Source organism: Muscardinus avellanarius (genome assembly GCF_963383645.1).
Source record: "Muscardinus avellanarius genome assembly, chromosome: 5".
NCBI lineage: Eukaryota > Metazoa > Chordata > Mammalia > Rodentia > Gliridae > Muscardinus > Muscardinus avellanarius.
This window is the reverse complement of record NC_137790.1, coordinates 123765907-123788320: the sequence shown is the minus strand read 5'-3', so window position 1 is coordinate 123788320 and position 22414 is coordinate 123765907. Positions and strand designations below refer to the sequence as shown.

Genomic DNA, 22414 nt, shown 5'->3' with positions numbered 1-22414 from the left:
CAAGATAGAGATGATCACGTGTTCAAAAGTCTTCAAGAACCCTAACACCCGACTAGCCCGAAGCAGGAACGTGAAAGACGAAGAGAAGGAAACAGGGGTCCCCGCACTGGCCAAGCACTGACGGCGCACCTGCGCGATCCACCCCGAGCCGCCGGTGCGGCCTCTTTAAGAAGCGGAGCCGCGGGCGCTCACGTGACCCGGCGCGCGCGCTCGCGGAAGTGGCCGAGCCAGGGCTGCCGGCGCGGGGTCTCGGCCCGGCGGGGCGGGCAGGCCGGGCGCCGGGATGGTGCACGTGTACAACCTGCACCCGTTCGGGTCGCAGCAGGTGGTGCCCTGCAAGCTGGAGCCCGAGCAGTTCTGCGGCGGGGGCCGCGACGCGCTGTTCGTGGCGGCGGGCTGCAAGGTGGAGGCGTTCGCGGTGGCCGGCCAGGAGCTGTGCCAGCCCCGCTGCGCCTTCTCCACGCTGGGCAGGGTGCTGCGCATGGCCTACAGCGAGGCGGGTGAGTAGCGGCGGGCCGGGGCGCTGGGGACCCGCTCCGGGCCTCCTTCGCGGCCGCTGTGGGTGGGGAAGGGACCTGGTGCTTCCTGGAGGCTGAAGGTGCGCGGAGCTGGGCGGTTGCCCTGGCAACCATGGGTGTGTGCCTGCTCCCAGTGGGGCGGATGCTGAGCATCCTGAGCCCTTGCCAGAAAGGTCTGTGGCTGGGTACCAGTCATGCTACCACGCCCAGCTTTTTCCAGACACTTAAAAAAAAAAAAATAGTGTTCATCAGGACCCATACGAGATTATCAATACCAATCTCTTTGACGTTTGGGAATAGGGGGAGGAGTGGGGTGGGATCCAGAGGGAAACAAGCCAAGTGTATGTGCCTAACGGCCTATACCCCTTTATAATGTATAATTATGATAAAAGTATATTTTAAAAATTTGATGTAGAAAAATTTAAACACATACAAAAGTAGGAGTCGGGGGAATAGTATTCTAAATCCCTGCCTCAAAAATTATCCCAAATCAGCCAAGCCTAGTGGTGCTCGCTCGTAATCTTAGTACTTGGGAGGCTGAGACAGGAGAATCGCATGTTTGTGGCAAGCCTCAGCTATTTAGTGAGGCCCTCTGCAGCTTAGTGAGACCCTGTTTCAAAATAAAGAATGAAAATACTTGGGATACCTTTAACTTTACGAGCAGCTTACTATGCTGTCATTACTTTTTCTTTCTGAGTAATGACCACATCATCTGGGGCCCACACAGCACTCCACAGATCTGTTTGAAAACCACTTACTGTGTCTAGAAGTTTTCTTTCGGCAAGATTCTGCTTTTTATATTTCTTGTGGAATCCATCTCTTATGGTTATACTTTTACAACATTGGTGGTTTTCCCTTATCATACCCCCTTTTAGGCATAGAAATTTTCACCTTCAAGAGTTCCATTGAGTAGCAGACTGACCAGTTTCAAGGTGTGTGCATGAGACAGACACAGAATATTTCTGTGATTTGCCCCATTCTTCCAAATGGAAATTTATTTTAAAACCTGAAGTGGTTAGTACAATGTGGAACTTTGGCTTTCTTGCCTGTCAATAATGCTGATTCCTGGAATCCTTGGATGTCCACTGTCTTGTCTGTACCTCAGAATCACCTGGGCAGTCTTTTTTTCCTCTCTCTTTTTAATCTCCTCTGCCGGGGCCACACCTTCAGAGATGCTGTGTTGGCGCGAGGCCAACATTGGAGTGAGTTAATTGTTTAGCCAGGATTGAGAAACAATAACTTCAGAAGTAGCATGTTAACCTCCTTAGTGAGGCGTCAGAACAAAGATGTTTTTATCACCTAACTGGCTGTCTCAAAGGAAGTTCTAGAGTCATGTGGATGGCATTAGTATTATGGGTCATATAGCTCAAGGGCAACTTTCAGTCCATGGCTTGAACTCTAACTTCTGGGTACAGCTTCTCTTATTCCATGCATAACTAAACTTAAATAGGCCTGACTCCTAGTTATGCAGATATCCAGGAAACTTATCTTCCACTTCTCAACGTTTCTCGTTAGGCAATTTCCATTCATTAGCAATAGGTGGGATGTGGGGAGAACAGAGGTTCTCAATGCCCATTCTGCTTCTGTTGCCAACCTGCCCTAAAAAAAAAAAAAAGAATATATTTACATTTACTTTAAATGCCTTGAAGGTCTGTTACCCAGAAAATATTCTCAGCTTTAAATAAAATAATAAGGCAAACTTCTAACCAGCTGAAAGCTGTTCTTTTATATAACTTGTGGACATTAGGGAGAAAGTAGGTAGAAAGTTTGAAGAGTGGCTTAAAATTTTTAATGTCACCGGACATGGTGGCCCATAACTGTTACCCCAGTATTTGGGAGGCTAAGATGGCTGTAATCCCAGTACTTGGGAGGCTGAGAGGATCTCAGGTTTGAAGCCAGCCTCGGCATTTTAGTGAGGCTCTCAGTAACCTAGTGTGACCTTGTTTCCAAAATAAATAAATAAATAAATAAATAAATAAATAAATCTGTCTGGGGGTATAGCTTGGAGGTAGAATGCTTTTCAGTTCAATCCCCATTACCACACACACCCAAAAGTTTAATGGAGTATCCAGTGAGAAAAACTTAGTTTCAGCTTTGCGTATGAAAGTAAGAAGAGGGTAACTGAGAACTTCCTACCTTCTGGGAAAGAAAGACCTGGTGGCCAGGGTCAGGTACTGAGTAAAGCTCTGGTGCTGGCCACCTGTGTTTTAGTGTCTGGGGTGTGGGACAAAGCCACGTGATGTTATTGCCTGTCCTTTAGTGTGCTAAACCAGCCCTAGCCATGCACCCCACTCTATGTCCTGTCTTTCTTCAACTTTTCTGACGTCTTAAAACATATTCGGACACTTCCTGAGTTATTTCTGCCTTCTGGTATCTATTTAATCATAGGAGCGCAGCCTTTTCTTTCACCTGGTACTGCTACTCTAAACCAGGTTTGTGACATTGCTACATAAGTAGAGAGAAAAAATCTACTTTAAAAAAAAATCAATAACTCTCAGCTAAAGAGTAAAAATGAAAATGATTTTTTGAATTTATTTAATGAAGACAGGAACCGTTGCGAAGTACAATATGGCACTGGGCACATAGGCTCGAAAGTTTAGTTCTAAAAATTTTTTAGTTCCTCTTTTTTGTAAAAGTTCTCATCTCCACAGAATCCTGTAGACGTGGGTTTTTCTTCCAGCAGTGGGAGAGGCAGCGTTCCTGAGTAAGGCGCGTAGGCTTTTGAGCCAGCCAGATCCAGTTCCATCCTTTGGTGCCTTAGACAAGTCACTGAGTTTTTCTGGGCTTCGGATTCCTGACTTATAAAGTGGAGAGGGAGATACGTCTTAAAGGGCCGTTGCAAGGATTAACTCTCAAGCTTTCATCATAAGGCTTATCCAGGAGGCCTGCTTAGTAAAAGCTATTTTGCCATTTACAGAATGTGTCAATCTGAAAACATACAACGCAACACGGGCACCATCTGACGTTTTCAGACTGTAGACGTTAGTTGAGTTTTTCAACAAGATAGGAAAATAGTAATAAGTATGTGACTAAAAGGCTTATATTGTAAGCAAACAAATATTCTTAGTTTTAATTCATTTACTAACTTGAATGATACCCAGAGTATAGATAACAGTTGAAAAACAGATAAATTGGACATTATCAAATTTAAATATTTTTGTGCATCAGAGAGATAATAATTGAAAAACAGATCAATTGGACATGATCAAATTTAAATATTGTGTGCATCAAAGGATCCTACCAATAGATTAAAATGACAATCCATGGAATTGGAGAAAGTATTTTCACAGTATGTATCTGATGAAGGGTGAATACCGAGAATATAGAAAGAACTACAACTCAACAGTGCTGACGACAACAAAACAACTTGATTTGACAAATGGGCAAAGGGTGTGAATAGACATTTATCCAAATAAGACATATAAATGGTCAAAAGCACATGAAAAGATGCTCAACATCTTTAACTGTTCAGGAAATTCAGATTAAAACAACAATGAGATACCACCTCACACACATTAGGATGCTTATCGTATTAAAAAAATCACAGCTGTTGGGAGGATGTGTGAATGAACATAGACAGGGGCCGCACTGCTGCATGCTGTGCAGGAGTATGGGAGCCAGTATGATAGCAGCATTCCAATTTCAGTTCATTGGGAAAGGGCCAATGTACTTAATAGTACCAGTCTAATACAGTCTGCATTTGGAAGAACTGGTTGAGTCCTTGATTTATCCCCCCTCTTCATCCACAAAATTCTAAAGATTAAAATTTTAAATTAAAACCTTAAGCTGGATGTGGTGGTGCACACTTGTAATCCCAGTACTTGGGAGACTTGAGACAGGAGGATCGTGGTTTGCGGCCACCTTCAGCAACCTCATGAGGCCCTCTGCAACTTAATGAGACCCTGTTTCAAAATAAAGAAAAAATAGATAGGGCTGGGGAGATGTAGCTCGGAGGTAGAATGCCCCTGTGTCCAACCCCCACTACCACAAGAAAAAAAGAAATTAAAAACCGTATTCACTAAAATAGAAGAATTTAATGCAGGAGTATATTTATGGAATTTGGAAGACATGGGACATTTTAAGCAGGGTGGGAATCTCAGAAGCCAAGAAAGAAAGGATACGTACTTGACTGCGTACACAGTGTGTGGTAAAAGATGCTAGAGAGGCAAAGCCCAGAGAAAAACAGTAGCCTACCCCGAGCTATTTATATTGCAGGCCAACAAAGGGCCGTCATCCCTTCTTCCCAGAGAGCTGCAATTCCTTGATAAGGAAAGCAAATCAACAACTTAATAAGAAACTAAACAACTTGTAGAAGGAAAACAAAACATGGCTCAAAAACATAAGAAAAGATGGCTAGTTCTCTAAGTGGCCTGGGAATTGTAAATGGTACCAACAGCGATGTAAATGGCACCAAGCCCATGTTTCCCCACCACAGAGACTCAGTGTTATCGAGGGTGGAGGGCAGCGTGCATGCTCTGACTTATGTTGCTGGCAGCATGCTCTTCTATTATCTAATTATTCCAGTCACCTGGCCATAACTAAAGTTTAAAATGCACCTGCCCTGTGGTTTAGCACTCTCACTTGACAATCTGTAGATTAAAATAAATCCCCCAGTAAATAAGTAGGTATAGCCAGGTGTGGTGGTTCACGCCTGTAATCCCAGTACTTGAGAGGCAGAGAAAGAGGGATAGCAGGTTTGAGGCCAGCCTCAGGAAGTAGTGAGACTCTCGTCAACCTAGCGAGACCCTGTTTCAAAATAAAAACAAGCCAGGCGTGGTGGAGCATGCTTGTAATCCCAGCATTTGGGAGGCTGATACCGGAGGATTGTAGTTCATGAACAGCCTCAGCTACTTAATGAAGCCCTGTTTCAAAATAAAGAATAAAAAATAGGCCAGGTGGTGTAGTTTGGGGATCCAATGTCCCTGAGTTCCATCCCTAGACCCGCTAAATAAATAAATAAATAAATAAATAAACAAGCCAGGCATGGTGGCACACGTTTGTAATCCCAGCATTTGGGGGGCTGAGACAGGAGATTGTGGTTTGCGGCCAGCCTCAGCTACTTAGGCCCTTTGCAACTCAGTGAGACCCTGTTTCAAAATAAAGAATAAATAAAAATAGAGCTGGGGGTGTAGCTGGGAGGTAGAATGCCCCTGGGTTCCATTCTCAGTACCACAGCAATAAATAAATAAATAAATAAATAAATAAATAATATAGGGCTGGGGGTGTAGCTTAGAGGTAGAATGCCCCTGCTGGAGCTATGGAATTAGAGCTATGCTAAATGTTTAGAGCTAAAATAGTAAAATATAGAATTTCTCCATGCTGCATGAGAAGATTATTAGTAGGTTATCATAAGACTAAAATGGGGAGTGATTGTATTTCAGAACCTCAGTGCCTAATGTAGGCTAAAATTAGACCTATGATTCTGTTCCTTGGGGTTTTGTTTTATTCAGTCTTCCATTTCTGTATTCCATTTCACGGCCATTAATTGTCTCTGATTGCAGATTTCAGTGTGACCTCACTTCCTTTTCAGGAGACTATTTGGTAGCAATCGAGGAGAAAAACAAAGCTACGTTTCTGCGAGCTTACGTGAACTGGAGAAGTAAAAGGACCGAGAACTCTCGCGTGTGCATCCGGATGGTTGGGCATAACGTGGAGGGGTCCCTCGGCGAGGCCTTCAGAGACCAGATGTCTATCGTTGAGATGCCCCTCTCCGAGACGCCCTTGTGTGTTTCCTGTTGCCCTGTGAAGGGAGACCTCCTTGTTGGTTGCACAAATAAGTTAGTCTTATTTAGTTTGAAGTATCAGAGCATTAATGAAGAATTCTCAGTACTAGACTTTGAACGATCTTTAATTATACATGTAGAGAATGTCACTCCTGTTGAGATTTCTTTTTGCGTGGGACATGTCGCGGTCATGTCAGACTTAGAAGTCTTAATCCTAAAACTGGATTCGGACCCTAAAAATGGAGAGAGAGTTAACAGTCGCCATTCACAGAAGGCCGATAATCCACTGAAACAGACAGAAGAAGAAGGTTCGTGATGAATCTAACTTTCTTGTTTTCGATCTAGGGAAAATCTCCACCTTTGACAATCTCTGCAGGACTCTAGTTTATGTGGTGCCGAGCCGCATTCTTTATAGATTTGGTTATTCCCGTTACATTGAATTTAGCCTTATGATCTGACTGTCTATATCATGTTCTGTAGCATGTAAATGTGTTTCTGCATGGATTTGTCAACATGCGTAGTGGAACAGCTGTTGCTGGATGAGGGGTTTGTGGTCCTCATTCTGTATTTACTGGCTGAATGACATTGGACAGCGCCACCTCTAACTCAGTTTCCTCATGTAACACTGGGATGATAGTACCTATCCTGTTGTGTTGTGAGGAATCTGTGTACAAATACTTTTTAAAACCACAGCGCCCTGAAAATGTATGATAGGCGAGTTCATGTCTGGATAAAATTACTATCTGCCTATTGAACTGGTGGGAGGGTGTTGTGAAATGAAAATTTCATTCAAGCGAATAGTAGTAGTACTTGAAGATGTAAAATTCTCCAATTTTATTTTCGAAGGCACCAGTAATGAAATGTCACACCTCGAGTCAGATGATTTTGTTTTCTGCCAAAAGCCCATAGAACTTCTTGGTGAAAAGAGTGAACAGTCTGGAATCTCTGTTAAACTGGAGTCTACGGGATTAGCCGATACAAAATACTTCCATGTCCAGCACCTGCTCTATAGGTAGTAGAGAGCTTTTGCATTTAGTACATATGTGCCTTCTTAAAATACATGCAAATTGGATTTTCCCCTCTTTTTTATACCCACAGACGCTTTAGTCCTGACATTTCCCTCTGTGTCTTGTCTGATGACATCAAGTTGCATTCCCTCCAGCTGCTGCCCATTTACCAAACAGGTAAGCCCGGCAGTGCCACGGCGCAGAGAGGTGACGAGGCTCTGGCCGGAGGAAGGCCAGCGGAGGCCCTTCCCTGTCTGCCTGCCTGTGGCCCCATGCAGGTTCCTTAGCATAAAGCACTGGAAGGGGAAATCTTGTCTACCACGAGGAGAGAAGCGTGGACAAGATATGACCAGCAAAAGCCATTTCCATTTTCAAATGGTGTCTAGGGTCAGAAAGGAAATTGGAGCCCTGTCAGAACTTAGATTTATCCAGGTTCCAGCTGTGTGCTTGACAGAACTTACTTCTTTCTTTCTTTCTTTCTTTCTTTCTTTCTTTCTTTCTTTCTTTCTTTCTTGGTGGTACTGGGGGTGGAACCCAGGGGCTTTTTCTACCTCCAGGCTATACTCTCAGACCTATTTTTTACCTTATTTAAAAACAGGGTCTCACTAAGTTGCTGAGAGCCTCACTAAGTAGCTGAGGCTGGCTTTGAACCTGTGTGATACTCCTGTCTCAGCCTCCCAAGCACTGGGATTACAAGCGTGCGCCACCACGCCTCGCTTGAAGAGCTTCTGATAACCTTGTGCACTGGGTCAGAGAAGATGGACTGTAGGCGCTCATTCAGAGCAGTGGTTGTCGGCCCTGCTGCAGGATGGGGTTACCTGGATATTTTGTATGTATGTATGTATATATTTATTTATTTATTTATTTTTGGGGTACTTGCGTTGGAACCCAGGGGCATTCTACCTCCGAGCTATACCCCAAGCCCTATTTTTTAAAATTCTTTATTTTGAAACAGGGTCTCACTGAGTTGCAAAGGGCCTCACTAAGTAGCTGAGGCTGGCAGGTGAACTATGATCCTCTTGTGTCAGCCTCCCAAATAAGCGAGTGCCATCACGCCCAGCTTACCTGAACACTTTAAACAGTGCTCATCTGAGGCCCTACATGCTTAGATTCTGTCTGAGAATTGAACCCAGGGGCATTCTAGCTCTGAGATACATTCCCAGCCCTATTTTTATTTTTTATTTGGAAACAGATTCTTACTAAGTTGCAGAGGGCTTCACTAAATTTCTGAGGCTGCCCACGAATCTGTGATCCTTCTGTCTCAGCCTCAATTACTGGAATTAGAGGCATGTTCCACCATACCTGGCTATCATTAGTCAGTTTTTAAAAAAATGCTTTCTAGGAGTATAATGAACACCAAGATTGTGAATCACCAGGCCCTTGGTGATGGCCTACTAAACGTTTTTAGATATTGTTTGGAGAAAGATATAAATATTAGTCTCATCCAGTGTCTTTATAAGCCTTCCCCTTTTTATTTAGTAAACATTTGTTGAATATCAGCTATGTCAAGCATTGTGCTGGGTACCAGGGAACTAGCAGTGAGCAGAAGTAGGCCCTGTATTTTACTAACATAACTAACCATATAAATGGGAAGCAGGCAGTGATCAAATAGTCACAAAATCCCAATTACACACTGAAAGGTGTGCTCTGTGGGAAAAGAGCCCCACTGTGAGGGCCCATGGCAAGAGTAGTGTAAATTGAGATATGCTGCAGGTATGAAACACACACTAGATTTTGAAGACTTAGTGTGTGTATATATATATATATATTTTTTTTACTATCTCTTAATTTTGTTTATTGCTTGTTGAAATGATAATATTTTGAATACGTTGGATTAATGATCATGCTTCTAAAAATTTCCCTGTTTCTTTTTACTTTTTAAAATGTAATTACTAGAAGCCGGGCGTGGTGGCTCATGCTTGTAATCTCAGTACTTGGGAGACTGCAACAGGAGGGCCGCAGGTTTGAAGCCAGCCTCAGCCTTAGTGAGGCTCTTGGCAACTTAGTGAGGCTCTCAGCAAGTTAGTGAGACCCTGTTTCCAAATAAAATATAAAATAGGTCTGGAGGTATAGCCTGGAAGTAAAAGGCCCCTGGAGTCCATCCCCAGTATCGATCGATCAATCAATCAATCAATCAATCAATATATGATTACTAGAAAACTTTACTGACGTAGCTTACTTATATTTCTGTTGATAGTGCTGGTTTGGACTCAGTGCTGGTCTATCTCATCTTGATTAGAATGTTTTTATTTTTTGTAATGTCAAACAGAGCTGGGACGCCTCCGGCGCCTGGTAGATTTTTTGTGATGTGAATTGCCACCCATGATCACTGCTTAGTTCTGGCCACTTAAAGTGTGAGTTGCAAAATGGTGATTTCCAATTACATCACTCCCTTTTCACTTCTTACTGGCCTTCTTCTACCAAGAGCCACTTCCCCTTAGCAGTTCCTTGGTTGCTCACTGATAGAGTTTTCATAAAAAATTCAAGGTATTGATTCTCTCCCTTTATTTTCTGGTTTCATGGTATTTCATTTCTTTGATTTTTAATGCAGGTTCTCTTACTTCTGATGGAAAAAATTTGTCTCAGGAAAAAGAATTGCTGAGTCTGTTTTGTTTTTTCTCACTACCTCACGTGGGCTATCTCTACATGGTTGTCAAATCTGTTGAATTAATGTCAATCTACCAGTATCCCGAGAAGTGCCAGCAGGCCGTGCTCACGCCGCAGTTCTTACACGTCATCACAAGGTACGGTCACAAGTCTGGAGGTGCTCCCTAAATCTTCAGCTCAGAATCGTGTCTCAGACTTGGATAGAGCATGGTAAACTAACGCTTCATGTCTGTCTCCTCAAGTCTGCCTCTAGATGGCCCGGACCTGCCTTCTTAGCATTCAAGACTCAGACTCGGATCTGTGCCTGTGAGATGTAAGAGTGTTAAGCAAGCCGGCTGTTTTTCTTTCTTCTCTTTTTTTCTTTTTTTTTTTTATGGTAATGGAGATTAAACGCAAGGGCATTCTACCTTTAAGGTACACCCCTACCCCTATTTTATTTTTTACTTTTTGAGATAAGTTACTGAGGCTGGCCTTGAACCTGGGATCCTTCTGTCTCATCTTCCCAGGTACTGGGATTGTAAGCATGCACCACTATGCTCAGCTACAACATCTAATTTCTCTTTATTTTTTCTTTTCTTTTCTTTCTTTCTTTCTTTTTTTTTTTTTTTTTTTTTTTGGTGGTACTGGGGTTCCTGGAAACCCTTCTACCTCTGGGCTACACTCCCAGACCACTTATGTCATTTGGAAAAGCCCCTCATGATATGATGCTCCAGAGTGAACCATGTCAACAATCAGTGGATATTCATCCCAATTTTTAAAATACATATACTACAATAAGTTATTTTTATGGACGTGGGTCAAGCTCTGCCCACCATTCAGCAGCTTCCTCTTTACTTGCCATGTATCTGGGACATCCTTCCATACCTGCACATTTCAGTGTACTTTGTTTTTCCTTTGTCCTTGTGCCTGGAGTTCTAGCTATAGCCAGTGAGTTGGATTGTGTAGGTGGGATCAAGTCAGAGGCACCTGGCTTTTCACCTCCAGAACCTGAGGCCATCGCTGTCTACCCCAAGGCTGCTCGCTCTCATTCTGGCCTCAGGGGCTCGTGCGGCTCCCTACTCCATAATGACTTCCTGCGGTTGCCAGCTCCACTCCAGATTTTTTTTATATTTGTGAATACTTAATAATATATATTGATGGGTATTTTCTAGATCAATAGATTCAATTTTTTTCCCCAAATAGAAGAACTCTTATTATAATAGTAGACTTTTTTGGGAGGGGGTACTGGGGATTGAATCTGGGGCATTCTACCTCTGAGCTATATCCCCAGCCCTATTTCATTTGTATTTTGAAACAGGGTTTCACTAAGTTGCTAAAAGCCTCATTAAGTTGCTGACACTAGACTTGAACTTGAAATTTTCCTGTTCCACCCTCCCAAATACTGGGATTACAAGCATGCAACATCATGCTTGGCTAAAGTAGTAGACTTTCTAAAATAAATACTGTTAAAATAGAGCTTCACAATAAATATTCTGTACAAAAGAAACCTTTCACAATAGGATGAAAAGGGGCTAAATGTGAAAGGGGGAAAATCAAATAGGAATGTGTTGGCATGAGAGGCAGGGGCAGTTCTTCTATGTGTAACACAAAACTGTGGGACAGCCGGGAAGGGAGGGCAAGATAGACTCTGCACCTCCCAGTTACTCACAGCCAAAGCACGGCAGCAGGAGCGCTGTGGTGAGCCCACAGGTGTTTCCTAGAAGCGTGGAAATGGACAGAGATGCAGGGGCTGAGTTAGAGGAGCGCCAACAGACGGGGCAAGTCCTGGCTGCATACCCCACTTCACTGTGCAGTCTCCCAGCTGTGCAGACACCAGGTGCCTCTCTTGTTGAAGAAACACTTCTATTCTAAAGCTACTCTTAGGTTTGCTCTAGCATTTTACTCTGTTATTTCAAGAGTTCATGCTTACTTCTCCCACTTTCTAGTTTGTAAAAGCCATTCTTGAGGACCTACTACAAGGTGGGTTTGATGACAATTACTAATTATTTTGATGCCAATATTGGTGTTGACTTAGATAACCCCAGCAGATGACAACCAGGTGTCTGTGTGTCCTTCTGGGGCAGAGGTCCCTGGGCCAGTTTGCTCTGCAGAAGCAGCCTGGGGGGTGTGGAAGGAAGTAGCAGAGAGTGAGGAGTCAGGAACCTCTAATTGGCTGTGCTGTCTGGAGAGGCCTCCACGCTCCAGTCTTTAAAACACAGTGCTAGAGGAGGCACTTCTGAACCCTTTTCTGAAGGCAGATCCTTCAGACAGTCTCTCATTTTTCAGTTCTACCATTGCCTTGTGTTGGCACCGCCCTAATCAGGTTGCCCAGTGTAATCCAGATTGTGTTTCTGGACAGGTGGGGAGAACAACATCCAGGGAACAGGCTCTAATCTTGGCTCCACCCATCCATGCCATGGGCAGATTCCCAGGGGGATCCTGTTATCTGTAAAATGAGGACATTGGTTCAGATCTATGGTTCTTACCTAGGGGTGTATATCAGAGTCACACATGGGGCTTTGCAGAAATACACATGTCGAGGTTCAGCACCTGAAGATTCTGGTCCAGTTGGTGTAGAATGGGAACCAGTTACCTACTTTTAAAAACTGCCCCTTGGGATGCGGAGTCCTCTGTTGGATCAGAAGCAGCCTGGCTTGTCAGTGCTTAGTGAAGAGGCGGATCTTCTCCCATCCCACCCTGCTGCTCCCGTGAAGCCCTCTCTGCTGCCGTCACCTTGTTGGTTGGTGTTGGTTTCGTGTTGGTTCTCAGCTTCCACCTTGCTCAGTGGCCTCTCTTCTCTCCTCAGCAACAACCTGCAGTGTTTCACGGTGCGGTGCAGCGCGGCAGTGGCCCGTGAAGAGGACCCATACATGGACACCACCCTGAAGGTTAGAACTGGCTTTCCTTGACAGTGGAACCGTAAATCAAAAGGGAACACGCAGCTGCTTGCAGATTTGCTCTCGGGCCCAAGCTTAGCTGGACTGAAGGGCGTAAGCGTCTCTTGTTTATGGGATTGAACGTATGTATGTACAAGAGCAAGCGTTTTGTGATTTCCGGTTGAGTTGACACATTTTAACATTGCTTTGAGAACATTTCACTCAGTTGATTTGGTGTTGAATAGGCATAGTATAAATTTAGAGAGTAGTTCATGACTTTATTATAATTTAAAATTTTAACAGAAATGTTGGTGGCAGTTATGCAAAGCTATTAACACATCAGTACAGATATCAATATACTCAAGAGAACAAAATTGAATATGATACATTAAATGATTTATTTAGACTGTGATCAGGCATGCCTATAATTCCTTAGTTCTTTTCCAGTTCTTCAAAAGTCTTCTCTACTTAACCTAAAAGTTAATGGATTAACAGATCAATAACCTCATTTTTAGTGAGAAGTAATGTGCTTAGTCTCAGAAAAGCTCTTGACCACACAATAAATGTAAGCAATATCACAGTGATCTTGTGACCTTGAATTTCTCTTCTCAGAGGCATTGATCATTTGCATAATATTCCTCTGTGCTGTTTCATGTCTGAAGTATAGCTATTTAAGTAGATATTTGTTACAGATGTATATGCTGCAAGAAGTCCATATACTCTGATAGCCTGTTTTTCAAAAGGCAGTTCATGTCTGCCTGAAACCTGGACAGAAAAGGAGCTTTCAGTGATGACGGTCATTAGAAGGAGCCGGCTCCTGTGCAGGGCTGAGTGTCTGGCGCTGTCACCCAGCGAGTGTCAAGTGACAGTGTTCTACAGAGAGGGAGAGCACGGTGTCTGGACTCAGCGGCATCCTTTGCCCCGGGCAGCCCGCCACCTGGTGCCGTCCAGGCTTCCTACTCCTCTGCAGCTGCCCGGGCAACCAGAACCACAGGCCTCCCCATGCCTTTGTAAGCACAAGGTGCATAGGTAGTCTTTTCAAGATTATTATTTTGAAATTAAGAGTTATTTCCCTAGTAAAATGGAAAGGGGACAGAGATGAAAGTCCCCAATCTGTGTTTCTCATCCTGCTCCCCTGCCCTGCCTTGCCTGCTGAACCCCCAGGAAGACACGGGCTGACCCAGGGCAGTGGCGCACCTGGAGCACAGAGCAGATTCAAGTAGCGGCGAGTTGCATTTGAAAAGAATCACAACTCCCTGTCTTCCTGGACTCTCAAAACCAAGGGCGAGGGACAAGGAAGAGAAGGCGGGCAGGGGGCTCTGGCGGAGGATGTTCCCCAGGCAGTGAGGCGGGAGGGCCGAGGGCCATGGCCATCCTCCCGTGTGGCCTCCCTTTCCTGCGACACCACCAGTTCTGGAATCCTGCCTCCCACCCTAGTGAGCACACTCACTCAGCCCCTGGCTGACTCAGGCTTTGGGAGCTATGGTGTCTGAACAGCTCTCACCACCTCAGAGTACAGTCCAAAGTACAACGTACACGTGGTCTTTGTATGTGTGTTGGGGGGCACATGGTGGTCAGGTGCTGTACCACTGAGCTGCACCCCCGGCCCGTTTTACATTTTGTTTAGCTCCGGCTTGCCCCGGCTGGTCTCCTCAGCTGATCCTGCTGCCGCGGCCTCCAGAGTGGCTGGGGCGCAGGTGTGGCCATTGCACCTGGCTGCATGTGGCTTTTGCCTCCTTTTCCTCTGAGACTCTGGCTCCTCAGCACAAGCCAAGACCACTTTAACTTATTTTATGAATGAAAACATGAGATGTTTTCTCAAATACTTGGTACAGAGGATGACAGAGATGGCCTCAGAATTAAAGCAGGTTAATGCAGGAGAGGACAAGGGCTTCTGGGTCCTTTTGTGAGCTCCCAGAAATAGCTCTCACATTCTGCTTGATTTAACAGTTCCACTCAGGACAACAGCCTGCCTCCTCTGGTTTACATAGGTTTAGATGGCTGGTTACATAGGTTTAGATAGCCTCCTAACTCCCTTAAGAATAGGGATTTAGCAGCTTGGGAGACTGGGATAGGAGGATCACAGGTCAAGGCCAGAGTGAAACACTGTTTAAATAATAAAAAAAAAGAAAATTAAATAGGGCTGGGGGTGTAGCTCAGAGGTAGAATGCCCTGAGCTCAATCTCCAGTTACCCCCACCACAAAAGTGAATTGGAATTTGGATTTGGGAGATGAGAGGATCAGAAGGAATTTTATCAAAATTTTGAAGATTGCTTACATACCTTCACACCTTGGTTAAATTTGTGATTTTTTTCCTCTCTTACTAGGCTTGTCCTCCTTTAAGTATGGATGTCTGTGCTTTGAGAATACAGCTTTTCATAGGCTTGAAAGCCATCTGTCACTTTAGAAACCACATCATACTTTTGACCAAGGCAGACCCCAAGGCCATGCCAGAGAGAACAGAGTCACCCAAGAGGCTTCTGTAAGCATCCCCTGCCCGGATGTTCTCGGTTCCTAGAATGAACTGTAACGTGTTTATTTTTTGTGTGTCTTACTTTGTCATTTTAAAAGTCAAAGCTTAAAGTGATCAGATGGGTTCTCAGATGTTCTTTTTCTAGAGAAAGTCAAGGTGGTTCTAAAGATCTTAATAATAGCCTTTGCAATTCACCATGGAAATTTTAAAACAAAATAAATTATAAAGGCTTCAGCAAAAATCAGTGGCATTTTAGATAAGAACTCAAAAGAAGTGATTTTCTGTGTAATTAATAGGAAAGACAGAGCCTGTCATGCTGATCCAAACTGCAAGGCCTTTTGACCTTTTTGATCCAAAGATTACTTTCTAATGTTGCAAAAGAAATCAATAATGATTTGTTTCTCACCTGAAAGCGTATTCATGATCTGTAGATATGTGCAGATCTACCTTAAAATGAAGTTGCACTTTTATAACATTAATCTCTATTTGACACTTAGGTTTTCTGCTTACACATTTTTCCATATGGAATGCCTAAGTCCAGATGACTGGACTTCTATTTGAGGCTTTCTCTATTGCAAACTTACTAGTAGGAACTATAATCTCATTTGAATAATCCTCTAAGAAAAATTTAATCGAGAAAGGAATTTGCTTAAGGGAAAGAAGCATTTAGTGTATTTTGTGTCCAGCATATGTTTTTCCTTTTAACATAGATTTTTACTTTTTTCAATTGTGCATAAGCTTTATTTCACCAAAAGGAACCAGAGGTTGAGTTGGGGAACTAGTCACCTTCTGAATGTACACAGAATAGTCTGAAACTGACTCATCCAAAAAGCTTTCGGGCAAGAGCATAACTGATTTATAATCTTGCATATTTAACATTTTTAAAATATAGCATTTTAAAATGATATTTAGGGTTTTAAATTTATTTGAAAATTCATATAATCAAAAATTCTCAACAATTTTATGTTAACGAAAATGCATCACAACGAAAGCAAGAGGTAAGGCTGTGCTTTAAGCAGACTTGAAATCTTAAAATCAAGTAAGTTCTGTTTTCCAGCAGCATGAGTGCTTTTCAAGGTTTTTCTGTGTAGATTTGTGGTGCAGCGCAGGCTATGCTCATGAAGGCCACATGCAAGAGAAAGCAGGACGTGGGCCTTTATCTCATGTAGGGGTCTTGCTTGATTTTTGAGCTTATTGTTCTTTTGAGAATACTTGTAGCCGGGCCTGGTGGCACATGCTTGCAATCCCAGTACTTGGGAGGCTGAGACAGGAGTATCACAGGTTCGCGGCCGGCCTCAGCTACTCAGTGAGGCCCTCCCCAATTTAGTGAGACGCTATTTTAAAATAAAGAATAAAGAATAGAGCTGACGGTGTAGTTTGGAGGTAGAATGCCCCTGGGTTCAATCCCCAGTTCTGCAATAAATAAATAAATAAATAAATAAATAAATACTTGTAGAATAAATTGAAAGCAGTTGGTTTACCAATCATGATAGTTACAGGGCATTAAAAGCTGTAGGCCCATGTAGTATTAAATAGGGGTAGTGAATGAAAATTAACTGAATGACTAATCACTGAAGACGATATTAAGTGAAAGTGATTTCATAGTCACCTTGTAATACCCAGTATTTACCATTTCCAGATAACGTGTCTTATCTTACAATTCTTATTTTTTGCTTTTAGTTCTAAAAAAGATACCAGTGTCAAGATCAAAACGCCTCCTGTAGCTGAGGCTGGGTGGAATTTGTATATTGTGAATACGGTCTCACCAGTGCAACTCTACAAAGAAATGGTACTTTTAAGATTTCTGACTCTTATTTGCAGAAATTTACTTAGAAATTTGTGGTCACAAGTTAATCCAGGTATTGTGCATTCTGGATGCTGCAGCCAGCGGGCTCCCAGGCCTGCCTCACGGTGGAGTGTGTGTCTTCCTTCGACTTCTCGTTTCCACAGTTTCTCACATTGAGGAGCCGCTAGAAGCTCCCTTCACTCAAAGTGAGACCCCTTACTCATAAGAGGATCAGTGACCTGCTCTAAACATAAGTGGCCTTTGGCTCTGACTTTGAACACGAGCAAAGAAAATCACAAAATGGGGTTGAAAGGAACCTGAGACCTTTTCTCCCTGTCTCACTCTTCTGTCTTTGAAATGTTAGCTGAGCGGCCCAGGGCACTGTGGCCACGGCAGTATCATCCTGTGGGAAGGGGCCTAGGGTTGAACATCCTTATTCTTCTTACTCATGCTTGGTGATTTCTTTCCCCCTGGACTGCGTGCTGAATCCAGGATCCTGTGCATGCTAGACAAGCACTCTGCCACTTAACTATATCCAGCCCCAACCCCACTTTAAATTTTACTTTGAGACTGAGTCTTGCTAAGCTGCCAAGGCTTGCCTCAAACTTTGGGTCCTCCTGCCTCCGCCTCCCAAGTATTGGAAATCCAGTTGTGTACCATGGTGGCTTCCTGACAGTTATTTTAACTCTTTATTTTGAAATAAATAAGAATAGTAGAAAGAAAATTTGCATACCCCCCAACAGATTTACCCACAGTCTCACCCCATTGCTTCTTTCTCCTTCTCTCTTTCTCTCTATACTCTTGTGTTTTCTTTTTATTTTTTATGGGTGGGGGGATTGGTGGTTGAATCCAGTGGCATTCTACCTCAGAGCTACACCTCCAGCCCTATTTTTTATTCTTTATTTTGAAACAGGATCTCACTAAGTTTCATTGGGCCTCACTAAGTAGCTGAGGCTGGCCACAAACCTGCAATCCTGTCTTAGCCTCTCAGATGCTGGGATTACAAGCATGTGCCACCACGCCCGGCCTACCTTGCAGCCCTTTTGTCCATTTTTTAAGGCAGGTCTGACTAAGTTGCTAAGGCCAGTTTCAAGTCTACAATCCTACTATCTCAGCCATTTAAGAACTAGGATTTCAGGCATGCACTACCACCCAGCTCTTGTGTATTCTTAACACACACATTTCTTCCTGATCCCATGGAAGGGATATTTAGTAGGTCATAGCTTTTGCCCCTAAACAAAATGCCTACAGTTCAGTGTATATTTCTGAATAACCAGGCTATTCTGTTTTAATAACAGTCCAGTCAAATGCTTCAGTAAGTTTAACCTTAAGAATGATATTTGGTCTTTTGTACATATTCTGGTTTTGTCAGTTGGCCCAGTAATGGCTTAAACACGTCCTCTCTCCTTCAGTCTGGCATCCAGTCTAAGGTCAGATAGTACACTTAATAACTCATGTCTCCTCCTTGAATCTGGAATAGTTCTGTAGACTTACTGTTTTGATTGATTTTGTAGTACTTGGGATTGAACCCAGGGGCATTCTACCTCTGAGCTACACCCCCAACCCTATTTAATTTTTTTATTTTGAGAAGGAAAGCACCCAGCTAAGGCCATATTGAATGATGCAGATGCTTTCTCATTTATTTACTTTTACTCTTTAATATCCCCAGATAGTAACTTTATTAGCAAAATAGATAGATGTTCTTAAGAGCCTGGACTTTGCAGTGTCTTTCTTCAGCAGCAGTAGCTGTTTGTCTCCTCCGCTCTAGGTGGACTACAGTAACACCTACAAGACTGCAAAAACCCAGAGCTGCATCCACCTTCTCAGCGAGGCTCATCTGTTGGTACGAGCTGCCCTGATGGATGCTGGTCAGCTGGAACCTGGAGAAAAAGCAGAGCTTCTGGAAGCACTTAGAGAAAGCTGTGGGCACCTGGGAGACTGTTACAGCAGGTCGGTGGTGCCTCTCAGAGCCCCGCATTTGGGGTGTGCTTGCCGGCCTTCTCATTTCTGGCAGCTACTGATAAGTAGGAGAACACCTGGGGATGGAGGAGGCTCAGGTATTCTCTTAGTTCCCAGGCATTTATTGAGCACACTTAAGTGTTAAGCTTTCTTTAGGCCTTGCAGGGACCAGGATCAATGAAAGCCCCTGAGACAGCCCTATTCCATGTTGTTGGCTGTTAGCCTAAGGGAACAGATGTCAGTTGGACAGTCCTAGTAGCCAATACTTACATTATACAGAAAAGGACTTTTATATCAGACATATCAGGTGATTTTATTTATGATATTGAAATTTTTTAATATGGTTGTTTCAGAGGCTTTTTTTAGTCCACATGAATAATTATATTAATAAAATAGACACCACCATTATTTTAGAGCCACATCACGAATATGAAATTTTCCTAATGAATTACTGTTTTTCTATACTTACTATAAACACATAAAGAAGCTGCATTAATGACAGTGACTTTGTAAAATAAAATTTGGGAGTTTGTTCTGATTCCTTATGAAAGTAGAAAAGTATTTTGAGATTTATGTCCTAGAAAGCACGATCTCTTTTGTTACTGGATTTGTTAGCTACAGAGGCTTAAAGGTCACGAATTCCAGGGTGTTTATTTCCTCCCCTTCAGGCTCGACACGCAGCACTCCCACCTCGCCTTGCCGTACTATAAGATGTCTGGTTTGTCTATGGCTGAAGTTTTGTCCCGCATGGACTGGACACTGGAGGATGAGCCACAGAAATACGAGAAGGGACTAATCTTTTATATTAACCATTCACTCTATGAAAACCTGGATGAAGAATTAAGTGAAGTGAATATCGTTTTTTGTTTAGTTCTAACTAATGTATTTCATTTTTCACTTTGCTAGTTCTAGATCATACAATTTAGAAGACAAATTCCAAATACTTTCTTCTTTGCTATTCTCTTTCTGAAAAAGTAATATGCCTTTCTTTTCACTAGTCTTCATAGACCTATGGCTTGGGAAAGAATGTATGTGTCATATTCTTCTGTTTCCTCATTAAACAGGCAGGGAGATGGGGTCCAGTGTGGTTGGCAGGCCTGCTCAGTGACAGAGGCTTCTAGAACAACACAGAATGTGACCTCGCCTTCTATCTCATCTCTGTCCTCCCACAACCCTCTCTGCTGTCCTTCCCAAGATTCCAACACTTCACTACAAAACCCTGGTCCAGTAACCTTGAGACATTGTTAAGGATTACTTTCAGCCCCTTGTGTATTTCAAGTATAGTTGGAAATTGTAATGCTCTTCACAAATGAAATTTTCTCACATAAATGAGATATAGAAGTGGGACGTTGGGTCTAGTAAATGAGAAAGAAGTAAAACTGATAAATGGCAGTAGTGGCTCTTTGGAGACCTTTTAACCTACTGTCCAATATGTTCATAAATGAGAAATGAAATTTTCTTATACAAACTGCTTCATTGGTTATATTTTGACCAATGGCATAGAATTTTTTATTATAGCTTTTAATTACAATTTAGTGAAATTTTTTTTTATCTTCTGAACTCCTGTCCAAGTTAGAAATGTTGGTCACACCCTGATGCGTCTTCTCACCGCTCTATCACTGATGTCATCACTTTAGCTCATCTCAGGCCTCCCGTGGATCCACATCCACTCCTTAAAATCAAAGCATATACTAGGATTTTATTTTTAATTACACACTCATATCTTGGCTTTATGTGTGTTCATCTCCCACTACCTAACTTAGGAATTGAAAGTTTTATACACACACACACATACACACACACACACACACACACACACACACACACACACCTTCTCTTGCTTTCTATAGGCTGACTGATCTTTTATTTTTCGTTCATGCTCATCAAAGGAATTAGCAGCAAAAGTGGCCCAGATGTTTTATGTGGTTGAGCCGAAGCAACTGCCCCATGTTCTTTCGAGTCCTTCTATGAAGAACATCGATCCCGCAACTGCCCTGAGTTACCTAAGGAAGCTGGATACCAGTGGACTCTCCTCGATCTTAGTGACGTTGACCAAGGCGGCGATGGCCCTGCGAATGGGAGATGTTGACACGCACAGAAGTGAAATGAAACGCTATTCAGAGGTACTAGGGCCGGCTGGAGGAGGAAGCCGTGGTCCCGAGGTGTTTGGAGACCTTTCAACCTACTGCCAGCTATGTTCAGAGCACTGTGCTTGGTACTGAAGCATATGCGTGCTCTGTCCAGAGCCACAGTCTGACCTGGTATGAGAGAGATGGTGTGTTCACAGAAAACAGAACACAGGGATGAGCTTTCAAGTATAACAAGGAGAATATTGATTGTAAGCCATAGGAATGTAATGAATACAAAAATACCCCCCTTGGGAACATTTCAAGTGACTTTATGAGAGATGGAACATTTGAATGATATAGGTAAATGAGCCAGAAATGGTAATCATTTAAGAGAAGAAAATTAGAGGTCATGTCGTTTGACCTCCTCTCATGTCCAAGGTCTATGGTAGGCCCCTTGCATGTGTTATCTTATTTAACTGTCACAGTAATGCTGTATGCAGTGATGCTGTGGTGGGTGTTATACAGATGAGAAAGTCGTGGCACAGAGAGCGTAAATAATTCTCGAAGGGCCAGGCCATCGTGAGTGGTAGAGTGAAACCGGAACCGGCCACCACTGGCTTTCCCACTGGCTCATTATGATGAAAAGAGCAGGTCAGCACTGGGCATTTTTTCTTCTAAATAAATAGTTTTCCATAATTTTGAAAAAACCTAAGAGTGTCTTTTTACTTAAGTAGGCCTAAATATAAAGCTCTCTACAGAATTTAACATTGCAACATTTAGTTAAATATCATTAACTTTTTGGGATATGAACTAGTCTTTATGGATAGGAAAAAAGTGTGATTAAAGCACATTACTAGCAGCTGAGACCTGAGCCCCACGCACAGTAGGTGTGTCTGTGTGGTGATCGAGCCGAACGCAGCGTGCACTTTGCCCTCGGTTTCTTTTTTGTCTGAAGATGAAGCTGGTGTGCGGATTCATCCTGGAACCTCGGCTGTTGGTCCAGCAGAGGCAGGGGCAGACCGTTCCCACGCGCCTGGCGCTGCACCTGAGGGACGCTCAGCCTGGACTGCTCGTGGCTGCGGTCCTGGGCTTGCAGAAGAACAGCAAAATTGGGATTGAAGAGGCAGATTCTTTCTTTAAGGTTTGTCCCATTAACAGTGTAATTTTTCTGGATGACTTGCTGAAAATCAGCGGAGAAGGAGAAGTAGAAAAGAAGGAGTAAATTTTCATCTGTGTTTTTATTGAAAAAAACAGACGTACACGTAATCAGTTTGTAACATAAAAATACAAATTAAAGAGACGATTTCTGCAGAAACTCCGTTCGTGCAGCCTAGAGTGTTGCTTGTTAAATATGTCTGAATTTGCTGTTGCTGTGGCTAAAGCTTGCGGTTAGTATCAGTTGCATGGTCCAGGTGAC

General features: G+C 43.1%; 1 protein-coding gene across 5 annotated transcripts in view; it reads left to right on the top strand.

Moving 5' to 3' along the window:
• Positions 1-283: 283 nt before the first annotated feature.
• The window catches only part of HPS3 (HPS3 biogenesis of lysosomal organelles complex 2 subunit 1), a gene marked incomplete at both ends in the record, with an annotated part of 30353 nt that continues 8222 nt past the window's right edge, over positions 284-22414 (top strand). For 2 of the 5 annotated variants that reach the window (XM_080696744.1, XM_080696743.1), the window contains 12 exons: positions 284-500; positions 6049-6553; positions 7095-7253; positions 7340-7425; positions 9800-9992; positions 12641-12722; positions 15038-15192; positions 16864-16972; positions 18738-18919; positions 19597-19777; positions 20818-21051; positions 21953-22138. In XM_080696744.1, coding sequence (XP_080552870.1) covers positions 284-500; positions 6049-6553; positions 7095-7253; positions 7340-7425; positions 9800-9992; positions 12641-12722; positions 15038-15192; positions 16864-16972; positions 18738-18919; positions 19597-19777; positions 20818-21051; positions 21953-22138 — 2289 coding nt within the window. Of the gene's footprint in view, positions 501-6048; positions 6554-7087; positions 7254-7339; positions 7426-9799; positions 10013-12603; positions 12723-15037; positions 15193-16863; positions 16973-18737; positions 18920-19596; positions 19778-20817; positions 21052-21952; positions 22139-22414 lie in introns of all 5 variants that reach the window. The other 3 variants (XM_080696742.1, XM_080696746.1, XM_080696745.1) reach the window with 3 other exon arrangements.